Source organism: Arachis ipaensis, chromosome B05, assembly GCF_000816755.2.
Source record: "Arachis ipaensis cultivar K30076 chromosome B05, Araip1.1, whole genome shotgun sequence".
NCBI lineage: Eukaryota > Viridiplantae > Streptophyta > Magnoliopsida > Fabales > Fabaceae > Arachis > Arachis ipaensis.
The window spans coordinates 45,603,179-45,625,744 of record NC_029789.2 but is presented as its reverse complement, the minus strand read 5'-3'; the positions used below and the strand labels follow the sequence as shown (position 1 = coordinate 45,625,744).

The following is a 22,566-nucleotide window of genomic DNA, read 5'->3' as shown; positions in this document are numbered from 1 at the left end:
CTTTTATTTTTATTACTAAAAATTTATTAAATTCGTTAAAAAAAGGGATCTTTGTTTATTAAAAAATTTTTTTTACCAATTTAATATATAACACCTAAACAAAACTTACTCATAGTAATTATTGAAGTTACAACTTGCTCACATATTCTGACATTACTTTCCGTACTTATTTCATGCATGATTTACAATTGTTCAAAGCCTCAACAAGTAATAATTAAGTAATTATATTTAGTTATTAGAAAAAATAACCTGTATTAAGATTTAATTGATCTTTTTTATTGATTAAAATTATTTATATAAGTCTTGGGATCAGAAAAAGGAGTTGGAATCATTGGATAAAGTACTCAAACATCCTAATATTACACAAATACATTCGGATACATAGAGAAAAAATCAAATATTCCTTCCACTTTTTTTTCTATTTTTATTTCCGTCTTTTCTTTCTTCTTCTGATATTATAAATTTAACTTCAAAAATCTGAAGTTAATCTATATCTATCTACATTTTAATACTGTTTATTTTTTTTTTTGTTTTCTTTTTTAATTTTTTTATTAATATTGACTTTAGCTTGGCAAAACATTTATAAAGTCAATTACTATCATCAACAAATCGCAAAAAAATCAATAAAACATGTTAACAAGGTGTTGGTACTAAGGAAAAAAGGGATAAAAATAAATTAAAGACTCTTAAATAGAACTCAAATCTATAATGAATTAGTTTTTATCCATCAAGTTAAAAAATATAGTGGATAATAAAAAAAATTTACAAATTAAACAATAAAATTACTAAAAATAAAAACATCAGCGATAGATATACATGCACAAACGAAGTTATTTTATTTTGTTCACTTTTACTCATTCATGAGTCTTACCATCTTAATTTTATTGTTACAGCTATCAGTTGCTTATCTATTTACCGTTGTAAGAAAATTATCTCGTCGCACATGAATTGTTTTAATAAAAGCACTTTATTATTGAAAAAAAAAGGTAAAAGAAGCAAATCCAAACAAATACGTACTCCCTTCTCATTATTCTCAATTACTCTGATGATAGTTACCATGCATGATCAGCACATATCTTTCGTGTTTCGGAAGACAAATAAAGATACTTTGCATAAGAATAAAGCTTAAAATGAATGCGCTCCAGAATGCCATGTCTCCGACAAGCCATCAACATAATTGCTCAAGCGATATGTAAAGTGATAAATGAGAAGGACAGTACCTACTCAAACATTTGTGGTCTTTTTTATGCAGTAAGCAATGCACGGAAACCAATCTTCTCAATTGGCCCTATCAAATGTAATCTTTGTTTAGAGTAATTGGCCCTCCAAAGGTGGAGAAATCAAAATTTTACGTAACAATTTTGTTCAGAGATAATGAGAAATTTGAACAATATAAATAATGGACTGTAAATTAGGCTCGATACAAGTAAAAAATAAAAAATATTCTTTAAATTACCTAAATAAAAAACTCACTCAGTTATTCAAAAAATTAATCATCCCAAACACTAATTTATCAAATCATTTCACCTAAATACTCCTCTTCTTCTCAAACTGTTTGTCACTCCACCTTCATCAATCATCTTAGTTCACCAGCGTCAAATGCACCCTCATCGGCCATCATTCTCGCCTTCTGTGGACATCAGTGCCATTGCACCTCAACCATCCACAAACCTAATAAAAAGAACATCCAACAAATTTCATTGTACCTACTTAAATCCAATTTAAATTAAATGAACATTTATTTAAGAATAAAAATAACCATCCATATATCTCGTAAAATAAACATCAACGTCCTGAAAAAAGAAAGAAGAAGAGGAAGAGGAGAAGAAAGAGAACCACAGTGACGGAGGAAGGATGGCGACGAGACAGAACGAGACAGCCATAGTGGCGTATGGAAAAACCATCAACGTGCATGTGAGGGTGATGCACATATGAAAATGTGGCTATGTATGCCCCTGGATGTCGACAGAACTGCTGCGCACGGTGAAGCTGCGACGGTGAAGGCGGGGGCTGATGACGAGAATTATTGCCGGTTTAGAATTAATCAAAACAGGAATCAATTTGTTGGTAGTATAGTCCAAACCAACAATAAATTCTCAAGATCAAATGTTTAATCCAAAGGATATTTCACAATTCAAAATCAATTCAATTATGAGAGTTTCAATTCTCGGGTCGTCTCCCAAGGACACTTGAGACTAATGAGTGTACAATCTTGGTTGTGAAGATCATGGGGATTTCAATAAAGAGATAAACATATAAAGCAATAAAAGAACATGAAAAATTATAATAAATGAACTAATAAAGGAATTAATGAAGTAACTACGCAATATAGACAAGTAAAGTGTAAAAGGAACTAATGCAAATGTGTATGAAGGAATTAAGGCATAAAAGGCATCTTGGCTTGGAGTGAACTAAGGGTCCTTTCCTTGTTGGAACCACAACTATAACAGCTAGAATGGATCAATCTCACTTGATTAACCCTCACATCGGAGAGTAAGTTAAATGAGCATAAGTGTTCTTAACCCACAAATCCTAAATTGCTTGCTAATTGCCTTAGCAACAACCTAGCGTTAGTGGGAACAAGAACAATTAACAATCCAAAATTGACACTAAATGTTAGACATTCCAACTCTAGGAACCCAATTGCTCACTTTCTCCAAGCCAAGAGATAGAAAACTAGCCCAAAATCATACTTGACATTTTGTTAAATACTTGGTGGGAAAAAACCTTAAACATAGAAAAAATGAGAAAAAGCTTGAAAGCAAAAGCAACAAATGATCTCAATCAACAATAAAGACTCAAGAAAGCATGTAACAATCATCAATCATCAAATTCATCAACAAGAAATAGAAATTGAAAGAGAGAAGTAAAATTTAACTATAACTTGAATTATAAGAAAGAGTAAGAACAATGTAACTATAAAGAGTAATAACAAAGAGATACTTACAATGGAAATTAGCAAAATCCAAGATCAAAATGGAAATGGCACTTGAATGTAAAAATCCTAGTATAAACCCTAGTAGAGATGATGAAAAACTTAAAGAAAAACTATACTAAAGCTATCTACTACTTCTCCTAAGCTACACTAATGTTATGCTATCGTATTGTCTTCCTTTTTCCTTCCTTGTGAGCTAATTGGCTTCAGAAATGGGCCTCCAAACCACCAAAATCACGAGTCACGTGAGATTTTAATGAAGGCATGTGCGTCCACCTGTGCGGACGCACAGACGTGTGCGTCCGCACACTCTGCCGAAAATCTCTACCGTGCGTACGCACAGAAGGTTGTGCGCACGCACACTAGGCGATGCTTGAAGGGACGCACGATGCGGCTCACGTGCACACGTCGTGGCTCTGAATTGATGGCTGTGCGTACGCACGTAGGTCTGTGCGTACGCACACTAGGCTGAGCTCTTCTCCTTTGATTCCTCATGCTTCCTCCACTTTGAATGCTCCTCTTCCATTCTCTCCAAGCCATTCCTGCCTTATACCTCTGAAATCACTCACAAATAACATCAAGGCATTGAATAGAAGGTAAATGGAATAAAATTAATCAAATTAGGCACAAAAGAGCATGTTTTCATAATCAGGCACAAATTAGGAGGAAAGTTCAAATGCATGCTATTTAGTGGAATAAGTGCAAGTTTATATGATGAAATCCATTCAATTTCAACCAAAAATCATCATCAAATATGGATTCATCAATTCTCCCACACTTAAACACTAGCATGTCCTCATGCTAAACACACTCAAAGGAGATAGATGAAAGGAAAACGATTTATTCTATGTACTACCCAAATGCATGCAACTATCCTAAAGGTTACTACCAATATGTACTATGCAAAGAGTTGGTAAAAAAAACCATGAAATTTCAATCCATCACAAGAACGCTTTGGGGCAAATGCAAAGAGTTTATGCACTAAAACCAATGTCCAAAGAATTGAATTGAGCTTTTCAAAACTAATCAACAAACAACTTGCAAGAAGATATAACAGAAGATGCAAGGAACACAGAATTGAGCGATCGAACCCCTCACCGGATGTGTATTCACTCAATTCACTCAGTGTTTAGGGTTTAATCACTCAATTCTCCTTTTATCATGCTTTTTAAAGATTTGCACTTCATCTAACAATCAACTAGTATTTGATGCATGAAAGACAAATATCATGAGGTCTTTGGAGGGTTGTAATGGGGCCAGGGTTTAGGTAGGATAAATATGGTTAAGTGGACTTAAAGAATTAGTTCTTTGATTAGCTTAAGTGTCCACCTAATCCTATATTACCTATATACTCATAACAATGCAACCTAGCTACCCAATTTTTCTCCTATCTCACCTTACTCATGCACTTTCTTTTCAAAACATGAACATATGCATTCTTTATTTCAACTTTTTATTTCACTTTCTATTATGCATAGTTTATTATTATTATTATTATTTCTTGTCTTTGTTAACACAATAGATGCATATGACCTAAAACAAAGAGCACATGAGCATTTTCCAATTGCCAATTTTTCACAATGAGTTCCATGCCTCTATCACCAATGCTTCCCAACAATTCCCCCCCACACTTAGAATATACACACTAATCCACCCAAGCTAGTCAAAGAGTAATTCAAGGACATCAATGGTTTTTCGCTTAAGGGGAAATAATGTGCTAAAATCAGAACAAAAGGGAATTACAGGCTCAACAGGGGTTCACAATGGTGAGTTTGACATCAAAGATGGCCTCAATCATGCTAAATGCATCCAAACAACAAATATAAGATATAAAGAATCATGCAAATCAATGATCACAATCAAAAAAGGAGTAAAATCACACCAGAACAAATATTATGGTTGAAAAATGCAACCATCTATCAAAGCACAAATCTTACAAGGTATGTTGTTCTAGCTATTTTCTATGTTGCACAAACAGAAAACTTCAAGCAAGTTGGAAAACACAAACTTTTTTCTTCAATTCAACCGATGGTATGCCCTAAGAAGGATTTCATGGAAATTCCTTGGTGTTTCACCAAACTTATTCATTCTATCATAAAATCATACAAACATTAACTACCATATAACTATGAATACTAAAGGGATATATACAGACAAACCAAATAAGGTGCAATAAAAATAAAGCTACTAAAATTCAGTAAAAAGAACTAAAAGAGTATTGCAAAGTATTTTGAGAAAAGAAATTTTTACCCCCACAAAGTTGATCCTCCCCCACACTTAGTTCGTGCACGGTCTTCCGTGCTTGCTTCGGATCCGGGAGAATGAGAGCTTCGGGGCCACGTTCAACTGGTGGTATCAGGGATGGGTTGGCCACCTTCATCATACTCCTCCCTAACTAGCTCGAATGAAGCCTCAGGAGTTGGGCCAAGGTCTCTTCCTTCTAGCTTTGCCGCTATCCACTCAAAACGCTTCTGCTCTAAATGCTCCATGCGGTGGATATTGTGCAAGATGTCTCGGAATAAATCCGGAAGAGACCGGAGAATTGGTAAAGGAGTTGATGAGGTTGGTAGACTTGATGGTTGTGCTATGGGTGCCTTTCTCTTCGAGGGTGTCTTCTCTGATGATCCATCCAATTCTCCCCTCGGAATGAACTTGTTGCCTCTTGGAAACTCGAACATGATATCCATTGGTTGTCTCTCTACCCCCGCTGTGTTTGCTAAGTGCATCACCATCGACGGAAATGGAATGTTGATATTTTTTTTCTCAACCAATTTCCAAATCGATTTGCGCAATAAAGGTACAATGGCTATATGCTTCCCTTCCATAATAGCCAAAAGTAGCAAAGCAGTTCTAAATCTGACATGGGTAGTGTGGGTGCTCGGGATGATGTAGTCCGCCACAATGATGCCATATACGAGCTTCAGCATTCAAATCAGAGTATGCAATACTAGTGGGAATAGAATTTCTCCCTTTGCTATACTCCCAAGATGCACCAGAACGGTCTATTCTCTCGAGAATGGGAGTAAGAGATATTCTTCCTTTGAATACATCCATTTTTATCTTGAAATAATCATCCTTCTCAAGCAGAATGTGGGGGATGTTCAGAATAGCTTCTAGAGCTTGATTGGATGTATCCAACATCCTTCCCCGGAGGAATACTAACTTCAGTTTTCAAGCTTGGTAGTTCGCATAGAATTCCCGCACCATAGTCTCATTGACTTCAATGGGTTCTCGCTCGAGAAATCCCCACTGCAACGAGGCAATCCTTTGATGAATAGTCGCCTTGTATTGGCTTGGAACCTTCAACGGCCGCTCCCAATGGATTGTGTGCTTCTCAATTACCTCGTATTGAGAGTCGGCTCTTCGGTTACCCAAGGTATTCGGTTTATCACCTTGGCGATTCCACCAAATATCAGGAAAGCGATCGGTAGTTTGCTCAACCGGCAAAGTAACCGGTGCCTTACCCTTCTTTCGCATCCTGAAAATAAAATAAAAGATTTTCGAGATCATATGGCAACAATAATATAAACCACTGAGGAAGCACTAACAAGGTTAAAAGAAGCTTTAAAAATAGTGTGGTTTACAAAATCACAGTGTGTATATTCCAATGATGCGCGCGGTTAGAACACACACACTGGCCGGATACCACGGCAACCACACTGCTTATCAGTCAAAGCTCACTGCTTCTCAAATAAGTGCTTAAGTTGTAAGGCTAAAGCATGGACATAAAAGCAACTTCAAGCTTTCACCAATTGATTCATTAACACGCTTTGAATGTAATGGTCATTGAGGTTGTTGGCAAAAAATTTTATTAGCAAAAGAGTGTACAACAACAATAACCATTCACTCAAAGTGAAGTGTCAATTGCTCATCCTCAAGAAGTGGTAACCACATGTACAATGTTCTTAGTTAAGGCCAAAAGATGTTTGATCAAGACATCATCTAAAGTTGAACAATTGTAAAGTGATTACCGAATCCAAATTCCGAGATGAACAATGACAATTGAATTTCACACAACACAATGCATTTGTAACCAAAATTTCACATCAACAAACAAGGAAATATATTGGTGAATTCACTCAACTACCATCAAAAGTCATAATTGAAGTTGCACAATTCATACAATATGCCAAACAAGAGATAAATTGAACACATATAATGGCCATGTCATATGAATCAAGCAAAATGTTCATAATGGCATTTAATAAAAAATGTGGTATGCAATGTGCAAGCTTATCACAATCAATGCTCAAATTCAATCATAATCAACCCATAATCAAATATCAACACTTGCAATACACAAAGAGACAAAGAAAAGCAATAAAATTAATTTAAGCAACATGAAAAGAAAATCAAAACAATTGCAAAAATCAACAAAAAAGGAAAATAAGAACCTGAAAATTGAAGGTTGAAACAAACAAGAAATGAGGAAGAAACAATGGCACTTCTTATAGCCACTGCAAATTTAAGGTGGTTGGGTTCGCCGAAAAAACGCCGGAGAGGGAGAACTCACCAGTGGTGAAGAAAGAAAAGAGAACGGAAAGAAAGAAAGAAAAGAAAAGAGAAGAGAAAAGAGAAGTGAGAGAGAAGGTATGAGAGAGAGAGGTGGTGGCGGCTTGACGGCGGCTGTGGCCGGCGGCAGGGTCGCCAGAGACTGAGGGCTGTGGTGAGAGAAGCAGTAGTAGCAAGAAGAAGGAGAAAAAAAATAAAATTGCTGCTCAACAGGGCAGGTTGCCCTGTTATCGCCCAAAACGAGTCATGTGCGGGCGCACAGAGGCCTATGTGGACACACAGAAAGTAGAAATTGGAAGGGTTGTGAACGCACATAGCATGCGATCGCCGCGACCAGAGGGGGTGTATAAGTGTGTACGGATGCACAGCAGGGAGCGTGCGCACAGAGGTCGCAAGATAGAGGGGTGTGTGCGTATGCATAAGCTGGTGTGTACACACAAGACACGAAAAGGAGAGGGATGCAGGCGCACAGATCGTGCGATTGCTCCCAGAGGGGTTGCAACAACGCGTGCGGGCACACAAATGCGTGCGCTCACACAGAAAGCTTCTCTCTTTTTTTTTTTTAAGGAATGCTTGAGGTACAGAGTCAGGCGTGCGTGCACACACAGGTCCGTCCGCACGCACAAGGACAAAGATAGGGGGAGGTTGTTCACGCGCACCGATCATGACGACGCTCCCACTAGAGGGGTTGTCAATTGGTGTGCAGACGCACACGTCTGTGTGGCCACACAAGAAGTGCGATACGGGGACTGCGTGTGCACGCACAAGGCAGTGCGCATGCACAGGCAGTGCTGGCGCTGTGACCAGAGAGTGCTGCAAAGGGTGTGCGAGTGCACAGTGGCGTGCGCTCGCACAGAAAGTGAAAAATGCAGTTTTGTGGGCGCGCACAGGGTGGTGCGCATGCACAGGTGCCCTGTTTCACAAAAATTTTTCTTTTCAAAACTAAGGTTCCCTCCTATAACATAGCAACATACCAACCCCAAATCATATAAATAAGCATAAATTCATGATCCACAAGCAATTCAACTTATTCAATTCAAAAATACAAAATCAAAACTAAGCTAATCATCATATAACAAGAGAGCAACTAATTCCAAAAAGCTATATACAAAAATATAAAGTTGGAACAATGTTACCATGGTGAGGTGTTTCCTACCAAGCACTTTAGTTTAGAGTCCTAAGTTGGAATTTGCATGGCTTCATTGGTCACTTGAAACTTCTCCAAGGAGGAAAATCTCCAACTCCTTGGCATTCTTAGATTGAGTGTGATAGAGCTTCACCCTATGACCATTGATTTTAAACTTGATCCCATTGATAGGGTGAATCACTTCCACCACTCCATAAGGCTTGACATCCACCACCTTGAATGGACCGTCCCATCTAAATCTCAACTTCCCGGGCATCAATCGCAACCTCGAATTGTACACAAGCACTTCATCACCTATCTTAAAACTCTTCCTCCTAATATTTTGGTCATGGAATGTCTTGGCTTTCTCCTTGTAAAACTGAACATTCTCATATGCTTCTAGCCTAAGACACTCTAATTCCTCCAATTGGAGTTTATGTTCCATTCCCGCTCCCTTTAAATCTGGATTGCAATTCTTCACCGTTCAATAGGCTCTATGTTGGATTTCAACAGGAAGACGACAAGGCTTCCCAAAAACAATACGAAAGGGACTCATTTCGATTGGGGTTTTGTAAGCAGTCATATATGCCCATAGTGCATCTCCCAATCTGGAACTCCAATCCTTCCGTTGTGGATTAACCACTTTCTCTAAGATTCTCTTGATCTCCTTGTTGGACACTTCTGCTTGCCCGTTGGTCTGAGGATGATAGGCTGTGGAGACTTTTTGGATGACCCCGTACTTTTTTATCAATGCCTCAATTTTCCTGTTGCAAAAATGGGTTCCTTGGTCGCTCACGATTGCTCGTGGTGACCCAAATCTACAGATAATGTTATTTTTCAAGAATGAAGCAACGGTATTGGCATCATCACAATAGGTAGGAATTGCTTTCACCCATTTCGAGACGTAATCCACTGCTAACAAAATATAAACAAACCCACTAGAATTTAGAAATGGCCCCATGAAATCTATGCCCCAAACATCAAAAATCTCACAAAAAATCATCGGTTGTTGGGGCATTTCATCTCTCTGTGAGGTATTTCCAGATTTCTGGCATTGATGACAGGATTTGTAAAATGGGTTGGCATCCCTAAATAAAGTAGGCCACCAGAATCTATAGTTTAGAACCTTCCTTGCTATTTTCTGGGGCCGAAATGACCCCCACTCTCAGATGAGTGGCAAAATTGAAGGATAGATTGAAACTCAGATTTTGGCACACACTTTCTAATCACTTGGTCAGCCCCACGCCTCCACAGATGTGGATCATCCCAAAGATAATACTTAGCATCGCTTCTCAATTTATCTTTTTGATGCTTTGAAAATTGTGCGGGAAAAATGCAGGCGACCAAGTAATTAGCAATCGGGGCAAACCAAGGGGTACTTTGGGACATTGCTTGCAAGTTATCGAAGGGAAATGAGTCATTGATAAGAGTGAGATCCGAAGCTAAGTGTTCAAGCCGACTCAAATGGTCCGCTACCAAATTTTGGGTCCCACTTCTATCTTTGATCTCCAAGTCAAATTCTTGCAAGAGCAATATCCACCTAATGAGTCTAGGCTTTGACTCTTTCTTCTTTAGCAAATATTTCAAGGTGGTATGGTCCGAATATACCACTACCTTAGAACCTAGTAAATAAGGTCGAAACTTATCTAGCGCAAAAATAATGGCTAAGAGCTCTTTTTTGGTAGTGGTGTAATTCGACTGGGCCAAATCTAAAGTCTTTGAAGCATAGGCTATAGTGTAAGGAGCTTTACCACCGTGTTGTGCTAGCGCGGCACCTAAGGCGTGATTCGAGGCATCGCACATGATCTCGAAAAGTTGATCCTAATTTGGGCCTCGCACAATAGGAGTTGTGGTCAAAGCTTCCTTCAACTTGTCAAAAGCCTTTTTGCAATCCTCATCAAAAATGAATTCCACATCCTTTTGAAGTAAGCGTGAAAGGGGTAAGGCGACTTGGCTAAAATTCTTGATGAACCGGCGGTAAAAACCTGCGTGGCCAAGAAAGGAACAAATCTCCCTCACCGAGGAGGGGTAAGGTAAACTCGAAATGACATCAATCTTAGCCGGGTCTACATAAATTCTGTCTTTAGATACAATATGACCTAACACTATACCCTATTTCACCATAAAGTGGCATTTTTCAAAGTTCAATACAAGGTTAGTGTTGGTGCATCTTTCTAGTACCCGAGCTAAGTTCCCTAAACATGCATCAAAGGAGCTACCATAAACACTGAAGTCGTCCATGAAGACTTCCATGCAACTTTCCAAAAGGTCTGAGAAAACACTTGTCATGCACCTTTGGAACGTTACCGGTGCATTGCATAAGCCAAACGGCATTCTCTTATACGAAAACGTTCCAAAGGGGCAAGTAAAAGTGGTTTTCTCCTGATCCTCAAGAGCTATATGAATTTGGAAGTACCCTGTATATCCATCTAAAAAGCAATAATGGGATTTACCTGCCAAGCGATCCAACATTTGGTCTATGAACGGCAATGGGTAATGGTCCTTCCGTGTTGCTTGATTCAGCCGGCGGTAATCTATGCACACTCGCCAAGTATTTTGAATCCAGGTTGAAACGAGCTCTCCACTTTCCGTTTTCACCATGGTTACTCCAGATTTCTTCGGCACTACTTGGACAGGACATACCCACTCGCTATCTGAAATGGGATAGATGATGTCTGCTTCCAAGAGGCGAGTTACTTCCTTCTTGACTACATCAAGGATTGTAGGATTTAGCTGTCTTTGTGGTTGCCGGACCGACTTAGCACCTTCCTCCAAGAAAATTCTATGAAGGCACACTTGAGGGCTTATTCCCACAATGTCACTTAGGCTCCATTCGATCGCTTTCTTATACTTCTGGATAACCTCAAGGAGTTGTTGCTCCTCTTGATTGGAAAGATTGGTTGCCACTATCATCGGGAATTTGTGCTCCTTGTCAAGGAATGCATATTTGACATGGGGTGGAAGCGGTTTCAAATCTTCCCTTGCTTCTTGGAGTGGTAGCTTACCCTCTCGGTCATGGGGAACTTGTGAAGTAACTTCATCTTTTTCATCCTCAAGTTCTCCCTCTTTTGAGCTTTCTTCATCAATAAGATCTTCTTTGGGCTCACGGTGGTTGCCTAACTTGAGCTTATCCTCTCTTCCGCTCTCAACAAGGTTCTCACCCTCATCAATGGATTCTTCCATAGGTAGAGTAGGTTGAAAGTTTATCTCTTCAAGTGGCTTGCCTCCTTGTGGGGTTATAGCATCAATGCTGGACTTTAGAGTTGACGGAGGCGGCAAGTGTGGATCACTAGGCGTCCCAAGTTGTGGAGGAGCAAGGTTGCTAGGGGTGGAATGAGGAGGTGTCAGACGGGACAAGACTTCGACAAGAGTTGCCATGCAATCAGAAAGTTATGCTCCTCGTGAGAGAGGTTGATGGGAGTGGGATGGTGATGGAAGCTAGGTTGTCCCATATATGGTGATGGGTAGGTTGGTTGAGAAAAAGTTAGTGGTGGGAGTGGTAAAGGGGCTTGAGAGTACAATGGCTGTGTCTCATATAGAGGGTATGGAGCATGAGCATATGGAGGGAAAAAATTGTAATGATGAGGTGTTCCACTTGGAGTGAGAGGTTGGTAAACATTAGGATCATAGGGTCCTTGTTGCCAAGAATTTCTTGCTTGTGATCCTCCTTCGAATTGGCCTCCCACACCTTGATGTGAACTAGTGTTGAAATCGTTACCCCCTACAACATGATAACAACCAGACTCCAAGCAAAAAGGGTGATAACTCACGATTGAAAGGAAAAATAAAGCGCAACAATACTAATAGAGGCAATAGATAAATAAATATATACTCTAGTTATATCTATTTACCTAGAACTAAACAAACAAAAATGTTAGTTACTATCACTACTTAGGTAGAGGCGCCATCTACAAATTAGTGCCAAGTAGCAACCAAAAACCAAATATTCACACTATTCACATATTCACAACAACCAAAATTATAGCACTCATTGTACTTAAAGTGAATCCCCAGCAACGGCGCCAAATTTGATGATGAGAATTATTGCCGGTTTAGTGATGAGCGGATAATTTATACGCTTTTTGGCATTGTTTTTAGGTAGTTTTTAGTATGATTTAGCTACTTTTTAGTATATTTTTATTATACTCTAGTTATATCTATTTACCTAGAACTAAACAAACAAAAATGTTAGTTACTATCACTACTTAGGTAGAGGCGCCATCTACAAATTAGTGCCAAGTAGCAACCAAAAACCAAATATTCACACTATTCACATATTCACAACAACCAAAATTATAGCACTCATTGCACTTAAAGTGAATCTCCAGCAACGGCGCCAAATTTGATGACGAGAATTATTGCCGGTTTAGTGATGAGCGGATAATTTATACACTTTTTGGCATTGTTTTTAGGTAGTTTTTAGTATGATTTAGCTACTTTTTAGTATATTTTTATTAATTTTTAAATAAAAATCACATTTCTAGACTTTACTATGAGTTTGTGTATTTTTCTGTGATTTCAGGTATTTTCTGGCTGAAATTAAGGGACCTGAGCAAAAATCTGATTCAGAAGCTGAAAAAGGACTACAGATGCTGTTGGATTCTGACCTCCCTATACTCGAAGTGGATTTTCTGGAGTTACAAAAGCCCAATTGGCGCGCTCTCAATTGCGTTGGAAAGTAGACATCCTGAGCTTTCCAGCAATATATAATAGTCCATACTTTGCCCGAGTTTTGACGACGCAAACTGTCGTTTAAACGCCAACTTCCTGCCCTATCCTGGCGTTAAACGCCAGAACTGAGTTACAAGCTGGAGTTAAATGCCCAAACTGGCACCAAAGCTGGTGTTTAACTCCAAGAAAAGCCTCTACATGTGAAAGCTTCAATGCTCAGCCCAAGCACACACCAAGTGAGCCCGGAAGTGGATTTTTGCATCATTTACTCATTTCTGTAAACCCTAGGTTACTAGTTTAGTATAAAAACTACTTTTAGAGATTTATTTTACATCTTTGGACGTTTAGTCCTTAGACCTATTGATAAACCACTATTTTATGGTTTATATTGTGCTTAATTGTGCAGTTTTATCAAATCTTTACCCACTTATTCATATGATTAGCATGCATTTATAATTCCTTCCTAAAAATACTTCATAGTTGAAAACTTGCTTCCTAGAGAATTTTAATTTTGTATTTTTAATTCTCCTTTCTTCCATTCGATGCCATAATTTGTGTGTTAAGTGTTTCAGGCTTTATAGGGCATGAATGACTTGGAGATTAGAAAGGAAGCTTGCAAAAATGGAAGGAACACAAGAAATTGAGGAGATGACCAGCGAGAAGTGATGCGGACGCATGGCTCACGCGACCGCGCGACATAGAGGAAATTGCAGTGACGCGGACGCATGGCTCACGCGACCGCACGGATTGGAAACTGAACAAGTGACGCGAAGGCGTGGACGACGCGCACCCGTGGCAAGGCAAAACGCTGGATGACGCGAACGCCTGGATGACGCGATCGCGTGACATGCGCGATCTGCAGAATCTGCAGAATTCACTGGGGGCGATTTTGGGCCCTGTTTTGACCCAGTTTTCGGCCCAGAAAAGCAGATTAGAGCCGGGGAACATGCAGAGACAAAACAACATTCATTCCGCATAGTTTTAGTTTTAGATCTGAATTTACTCCTCCTCTAGGTTTTCTCTCTATGCATTCATGGTTCTTAGGATTTTGATTTTATTGCTTTTTGGATTGGGATATTGAGAAGAGTTATTACCTCCGTCAAGACTTCGTCATTCTAGTTTGTTTCCTTACTTGTCACTTAATCTTTCATGTCCTTTATTTCCCAGTATTTTAATTTTAATTTTGTGACAACCCCTTCTAAATTGATAAGTGGATTTTCGGCTGGTTAAGGACTGTACTTGCAACGTATCTCTTATAATAAATTCTTAACTCGCCAATTTCTTCCACGTCAATTTTTGGCACCGTTGCCGGGGAGTTGCAATAGAGTGCTAAGTTATTGATTGGAATTTATTTATTTGCATTTTATTTTATTTTTGCTACTATGAGCTACATGTTTCTTTCGTTAAATGACGCGTTCACTTCCTGATCTAAGCTTGCCAGTATTTGATCCTGAGATTGAAAGAACTATTTCACGTATAAGGCAAGCTCACCGTCAGTTAGTCCTCTCCGAGGGCGAATCTGAAACGTCACTTGAAGAAGAAACAAGCTCCCTTTCTACTGATTCGGTTGATTTACGTGCAGGTGACATGGCAGAACCTAGGAGAGTTACTATCCAGGAGGCTGGAGCCCCTGATTTCACAATGTAACCATTTCAAGCACATCACCCAGCAGTAGCTACAGACTTTGAAATAAAGACTGCACTGCTGAATTTGATGCCTAAGTTTCATGACTTACCTGCTCAAGAGCCTATCAAGCACCTTAGGAATTTCCAAGCAGCCTGTTCTATTGTCAGGCGTGATGGTGCAGATAAAACTTCTATTTTGTTAAAAGCTTTCCCATTCTCTCTTGAGGAAAAGGCGAGAGAGTGGTACTACACTCAACCCGCAGCAACTGTTTCTGACTGGGATACGCTTAGAAGAGAATTTTTGGAAAAATTCTTTCCAGCTAAAGTTACTGATAAACTGAGGAAGGACATTTCCATGATTGTTCAGGACGAATCCGAGACTCTCTATGAATACTGGAAGCGCTTCAACAACCTTTTGGAAGCATGTCCCCACCATATGATTGACAAGATAGTGTTGCTCGGCTACGTCACACAGGGCATGAGGCCCCAAGATAAGACCACATTGGAAAGTGCTAGCAATGGGTCTATGAAAAAGTACAAGACCACTGATGAGATATGGCAATTGATCAGCGACTTGGCTGAGTCTACAAGGAATCACAGGCAGAAACAAGGCCGGTCAAAGGCTGTTGCAGAGGTATCTTCTAGCAAAGAAACTATTGCTCTGACTCAGAGTATATGTGAAATGACCAACTTACTAAAGCAGATGCAGTTGAGTCAACAACAAGCACAGCAAAGCCAACAGTTAGTCCCACAGAGAGTGTGTGGGATCTGTGCTGATTACAGCCACTATACTGATGAATGTCCGCAGCTCCAGCAGGAAGACAACACTGTGGCAGCCACTCATAACTTCTATGACCACCCCAACCAAGGGTACAATCAAGGTGGCAGTTACAACCATGGATGGCAGGACAGTTCTAACCAAGGTTGGAGAGATAATTCTAACCATAATTGGAGGGACAACAATAACAGAGGAGGCAAAGACAATCAAGGATATCAGAGGTGGAATAATAACAACAACAGGTAGCAGAACCAGAACCAGCCTTACAGAGTACCTCACCTGAGGCAGTCCCAAGGACCACAGCACAACCAACAACAAGTTCCACAGATCACTCAATCTAACTCCTCTCCGAGTGACGAGGCTCTTCAATCCATTGCACAAGGACAAAGGAACATGGAAAGTTCACTTAATGGCCTAGCATCCGTTATACAAGCTCTCATCTCTCAGCTGGCATCACCCAACACTTTAAACACTCAACATGCAAGCTCCAGTGGAATTCCTTCTCAACCATTGCCCAATCCAAAGGGTGGCATCAATGCCATCACCCTAAAGTCCGGAACCACACTGCAAGAGAGGAATCAGGAGGAGTCAATCTCATCAGAACACGCCTCAGCTGAAGAGGTGGTAGAAGTAGAGGATGCTGAAGAGGAAGAGGCGATACAAGACATGGGTGAAGAAGTAGAGGCTCAACCACAGAAAGAAGCACCCAAGGAGGCAGACCCTGCAGAAAATGCCCCCTATTCCATTTCCACAAATTACAAGGAAGCAGATGGAACTTGATCCCAAAATGGTAGAGATATTAAAAAAGGTTGAGGTAACTGATGAGCGGATAATTTATACACTTTTTGGCATTATTTTTAGTATCTTTTTAGTAGGATCTAGTTACTTTTAGGGATGTTTTCATTAGTTTTTACGTTAAATTCACATTTCTAGACTTTACTATGAGTTTGTGTGTTTTTCTGTGATTTTAGGTATTCTCTGGCTGAAATTGAGGGACCTGAGCAAAAATCAGATTCAGAGGTTGAAGAAGGACTGCTGATGCTGTTGGATTCTGACCTCCCTGCACTCAAAGTGGATTTTCTGGAGCTACAGAACTCAAAATGGCGCGCTTCTAATTGTGTTGGAAAGTAGACATCTAGGGATTTCCAGAAATATATAATAGTTCATACTTTGGCCGAGTTTAGACGATGCAAAAAGGCGTTGAACGCCAGTTCAACGCTGCAGTCTGGAGTTCAACGCTGCAGTCTGGAGTTAAACGCCAGAAACACATCACGAACCAGAGTTGAACGCCAAAAACACGTTACAACTTGGTGTTCAACTCCAAAAGAAGCCTCTGCACGTGGAAAGCTAAAGCTCAGCCCAAGCACACACCAAGTGGGCCCCGGAAGTGGATTTATGCATCAATTACTGACTTCTGTAAACCCTAGTAGCTAGTTTAGTATAAATAGGACTTTTTACTATTGTATTAGACATCCTGGACTGTATTTTTTATCCTGTGATCACGTTTTGGGGGCTGGCCTCTCGGCCATGCCTGAACCTTTCACTTATGTATTTTCAATGGTAGAGTTTCTACACTCCATAGATTAAGGTGTGGAGCTCTGCTGTTCCTCATGATTTAATGCAAAGTACTACTATTTTTCTATTCAATTCAGCTTATTCCACTTCTAAGATATCCATTCGCACCCAAGAACATGATGAATGTGATGATTATGTGACGCTCATCATCATTCTCACTTATGAACGCGTGCTTGACAAACACTTCCGTTCTACATGCAACCAAGCCAGAATGAGTATCTCTTAGATATCTAATACAGGGGACCGAGTCCGAGTTATTAGTATCTTCGTGGTATAAGTTAGAACCCATGGATGGCCATTCCTGAGATCCGGAAAGTCTAAACCTTGTCTGTGGTATTCCGAGTAGGATCTGGGAAGGGATGGCTGTGACAAACTTCAAACTCGCGAGTGCTGGGCATAGTGACAGACGCAAAAGGAGAATTTGAAAAACTCCATAACCATTTGATATCCGCCTGACTGAGATTTACAAGGTGACCATAGCTTGCTTCATACCAACAATCTCCGTGGGATCGACCCTTACTCACGTAAGGTTTTATTACTTGGACGACCCAGTACACTTGCTGGTTAGTTGTGCGAAGTTGTGAAGTTATGCTTGGACCATGGTATTGTGCACCAGTTATTGGCACCATTGCCAGGGAGAGAATGAACAACAAATTTTACAACCTAATCTGAGTAACAATTTCGCATTATCAAGTTTTTGGCGCTGTTGCCGGGGATTGTTCGAGTTTGGACAACTGACGGTTCATCGTGTTGCTCAGATTAGGTAATTTTCTTTTTGTTTTATTTTCAAAAATTTTTCAAAAAAAAAAATCTTTCAAAAATTTCTCATCTGTTTTCGAAAATTATTCTAAAATTTTTAAGAATGAATTCTAGTGTTTCATGAAGCATGTTGAAGCCTGACTGGCTGTAAAGCCATGTTTAAATACATTTGGACTGGGGCTTCCAACCCAACATTATCAAGAGCAAGCTAGTTGTTGCTAATCCACCTGCTGCTGTTCCTGATCCACCTGATTTACATGCTAAAGCTTGACTGGCTATTAAGCCATGTCTAACCCTCAGATTGGAGCTTTAGACTAAGAGTGCAAGATTCCTGGAATTCATATTAAAAATTTTGGAATCCTTATTTTTCTTTTTCACAAATAATTTTCGAAAAATACAAAAAAATTATAAAACCATAAAAATAAAAAATATTTTGTGTTTCTTGTTTGAGTCTTGAGTCATATATCTTTTTAAAACATATCTTTTTTCAAAAAAAATTTGATTTTAAAATATCTTTTCTAACTTCTTATCTTCTTATCTTTTCAAAATTAATTTTCAAATTTGTTTCAACTAACTAATTAACTTTTTGTTTGTTTCTTATCTTTTTCAAAACTACCTAACTAACTCTCTCCCTCTAATTTTCGAAAATCTCTTCCCTCTTTTTCAAAAATTCTTTTTAATTAACTAATTGTTTCAATTTTTAATTTTAATTTGATTTCATTCCTAATTTTTGAAAATCACTAACCCCTTTTCAAAATTTTATTTTTGAAAATCCTCCTTCTCTCTCATCTCCTTCTATTTATTTATTCACCTACTAACACTTCATCTCACCCAAATTCGAACCCCCTCTTCCATCTGTGTTCGAATTTTCTCTTCTTCCCTTCTTTACATTACATTCTTTTCTTCTTCTACTCAAACAGGGGAACCTCTATACCTGGGTAAAAACATCCCTATTATTATTATTTTTCTGTTCCCTCTTTTTCATATGAGCAGGAGCAAGGACAAGAATATTCTTGTTGAACCAGATCCAAAACCTGAAAGGACTCTGAAGAGGAAACTAAGAGAAGCTAAATTACAACAATCCAGCAAGCACCTTTCAGAAATTTTCGAACAAGAAGAGGAGATGGCAGCCAAAAATAATAATAATGCAAGGAGGATGCTTGGTGTCTTTACTGCACCTAATTCCAATTTACATGGAAGAAGCATCTCCATCCCTACCATTGGAGCAAACAATTTTGAGCTGAAACCTTAATTAGTTTCTTTGATGCAGCAGAACTGCAAGTTCCATGGACTTCCATATGAAGATCCTTTTCAGTTCTTAACTGAATTTTTGCATATCTGTGATACTGTTAAGACTAATGGAGTAGATCCTGAAGTCTACAGGCTCATGCTTTTCCCGTTTGCTGTAAGAGACAGAGCTAGAATATGGTTGGATTCTCAACCTAAAGATAGCCTGAACTCTTGGGATAAGCTGGTCAAGGCTTTCTTAGCCAAGTTCTTTCCTCCCCAAAAGCTGAGTAAGCTTAGAGTGGATGTTCAAACCTTCAGACAGAAAGAAGGTGAATCCCTTTATGAAGCTTGGGAGAGATACAAGCAACTGACCAAAAAGTGTCCTTCTGATATGCTTTCAGAATGGACCATCCTAGATATATTCTATGATGGTCTGTCTGAATTAGCTAAGATGTCATTGGATACTTCTGCAGGTGGATCCATTCACCTAAAGAAAACGCCTGCAGAAGCTCAAGAACTCATTGACATGGTTGCTAATAACCAGTTCATGTACACTTCTGAGAGGAATCCTGTGAGTAATGGGACGCCTAAGAAGAAGGGAGTTCTTGAAATTGATACTATGAATGCCATATTGGCCCAGAATAAAATATTGACTCAGCAAGTCAATATGATTTCTCAGAGTCTGAATGGAATGCAAGCTGCATCCAACAGTACTCAAGAGGAACCTTCCGAAGAAGAAGCTTATGATCCTGAAAACCCTGCAATAGCAGAGGTGAATTTCATGGGTGAACCATATGGAAACACCTATAATCCCTCATGGAGAAATCACCCAAATCTCTCATGGAAGGATCAACAAAAGCCTCAACAAGGCTTTAATAATGGTGGAAGAAATAGGTTTAACAATAGTAAACCTTTTCCATCATCCACTCAGCAACAGACAGAGAACTTTGAACAAAATACCTCTAATTTAGCAAATTTAGTCTCTGATCTATCTAAGGCCACTGTGAGTTTCATGAATGAAACAAGGTCCTCCATTAGAAATTTGGAAGCACAAGTGAGCCAGATGAGTAAAAGGATCACTGAAATCCCTCCTAGTACTCTCCCAAGCAATACAGAAGAGAATCCAAATGGAGAGTGCAAGGCCATTGAATTAATTACCATGGCCGAACCTGTAAGGGAGGTTGAGGACGTGAATCCCAGTGAGGAAGACCTCCTGGGACGTCTAGTGATCAATAAGGAGTTTCCCTTTGAGAAACCAAAGGACTCTGAGGCTCATCTAGAGACCATAGAGATTCCATTGAACCTCATTACGCCCTTCATGAGCTCTGATGAGTATTCTTCTTCTGAAGAGAATGAGGATGTTACTGAAGAGCAAGTTGCCAAGCTCCTTGGTGTAATCATGAAGCTGAATGCCAATTTATTTGGTAAAGAGACTTGGGGAGATGAACCTCCCCTGTTCACCAATGAACTAAATGCATTAGATCAACTGAGATTGCCTCAGAAGAAATAGGATCCTGGAAAGTTCCTAATACCTTGTACCATAGGCACCATGACCTTTGAGAAGGCTCTATGTGACCTTGGGTCAGGGATAAACCTCATGCCCCTCTCTGTAATAGAGAAACTGGGAATCTTTGAGGTGCAAGCTGCTAAAATCTCATTAGAGACTGTCAAGCTATTGACATTAAAGAAGCACTTGTTGGGAGGCAACCTAATTTTTATTTATCTAATTTTATTTTTATTTTTATTGTTCTTTCATGTTTTATTAGGTTCATGATCATGTGGAGTCACAAAATAAATAGAAAAATCAAAAACAGAATCAAAAATAGCAAAAGAAAAATCACACCCTGGAGGAAGAACTTACTGGCATTTAAACGCCAGTAAGGAGCATCTGGCTGGCGTTCAACGCCAGAACAGAGCATGGATCTGGCGTTGAACGCCCAAAACAAGCAGCATCCTGGCGTCTGCACACTGAGGAAAGCTGGCGCTGAATGCCAGAAACAAGCATAGAACTGGCGTTCAACGCCAGAAACATGCTACATCTGGGCGTTGAACGCCTAGAACAAGCATCAGTTCGGCGTTTAAACGCCAGAATTGCATGCAAAGGTGTTTTACATGCCTAATTGGTGCAGGGATGCAAATCCTTGACACCTTAGGATCTGTGGACCCCACAAGATCCTTACATACCTCCACTCACTTTACCTCCTCATAATCCTATATCACCCTTTCCCAAGAACCCTTCACCACTCACATCCATTACCCCCCTAAAACCATCATACAACCACCTACACCCACCCACTCAAGTTCAAACCATCAACTCACCTCCATATCTTTTTCTTCTTCTACTATTCTTTCTTCTTTTGCTCGAGGGCGAGCAATATTCTAAGTTTGGTGTGGTAAAAGCATAGCTTTTTTGTTTTTCCATAACCATTGATGGCACCTAAGGCCAGAGAAACCTCTAGAAAGAGAAAAGAGAAGACAAAAGCTTCCACCTCCAAGTCATAGGAGATGGAGAGACTCATCTCAAGGGTCTATAGCTCAGTGGTAGAATATTTGACTGCAAATCAAGAGATCCCTGAGATACCTCAAGGGATGCACTTTCCTCCACAGAACTATTGGGAGCAAATCAACACCTCCTTAGGAGAACTAAGTTTCAACATGGGACAACTAAGGATGGAACATCAAGAGCACTCCATCATACTCCATGAAATTAGAGAAGATCAAAAAGCAATGAGGGAGGAGCAACAAAGACAAGGAAGAGATATAGAAAAGCTCAAGGACATCATTGGTTCCTCATGAAGGAAACGCCACCATCACTAAGGTGGACTCATTCCTTGTTCTTAAATTTTCTGTTTTTCGTTTTCTTATGTTAAATGTTTATCTATGTTTGTGTCTTTATTACATGATCATTAGTGTCTAAGTGTCTATGCCTTAAAGTAGTGAATATGAATCCATCACCTCTCTTAAATGAAAAATGTTTTAATTCAAAAGAACAAGAAGTACATGAGTTTCGAATTTATCCTTGAACTTAGTTTAATTATATTGATGTGGTGACAATGCTTCTTGTTTTCTGAATGAATGCTTGAACAATGCATATGTCTTTTGAAGTTGTTGTTTAAGAATGTTAAATATGTTGGCTCTTGAAAGAATGATAACAAGGAGACATGTTATTTGATAATCTGAAAAATCATACAAATTATTCTTGAAGCAAGAAAAAGCAGTGAATACAAAAGCTTGCAGAAAAAAAATGTGGCGAAAAAAAATAGAAAAAGAAAAAGCAAGCAGAAAAAGCCAAAAGCTCTTAAAACCAAAAGGCAAGAGCAAAAAGCCAATAACCCTTAAAACCAAAAAAAAAGGG

The 22,566-nt window shown here is 39.3% G+C and overlaps 1 protein-coding gene across 1 annotated transcript; it reads right to left on the bottom strand.

The window, feature by feature from the left end:
* On the bottom strand, positions 8,647-9,018 carry LOC107640578. The gene has a single exon (XM_016344089.1). It carries the CDS (start codon positions 9,016-9,018, stop codon positions 8,647-8,649), a length of 372 nt encoding a protein of 123 aa, XP_016199575.1.

Excerpts from the sequence above, each read along its gene's own strand:
- LOC107640578 (XM_016344089.1), bottom strand. The coding sequence starts at position 9,018 with ATGGAACATAAACTCCAATTGGAGGAATTAGAGTGTCTTAGGCTAGAA.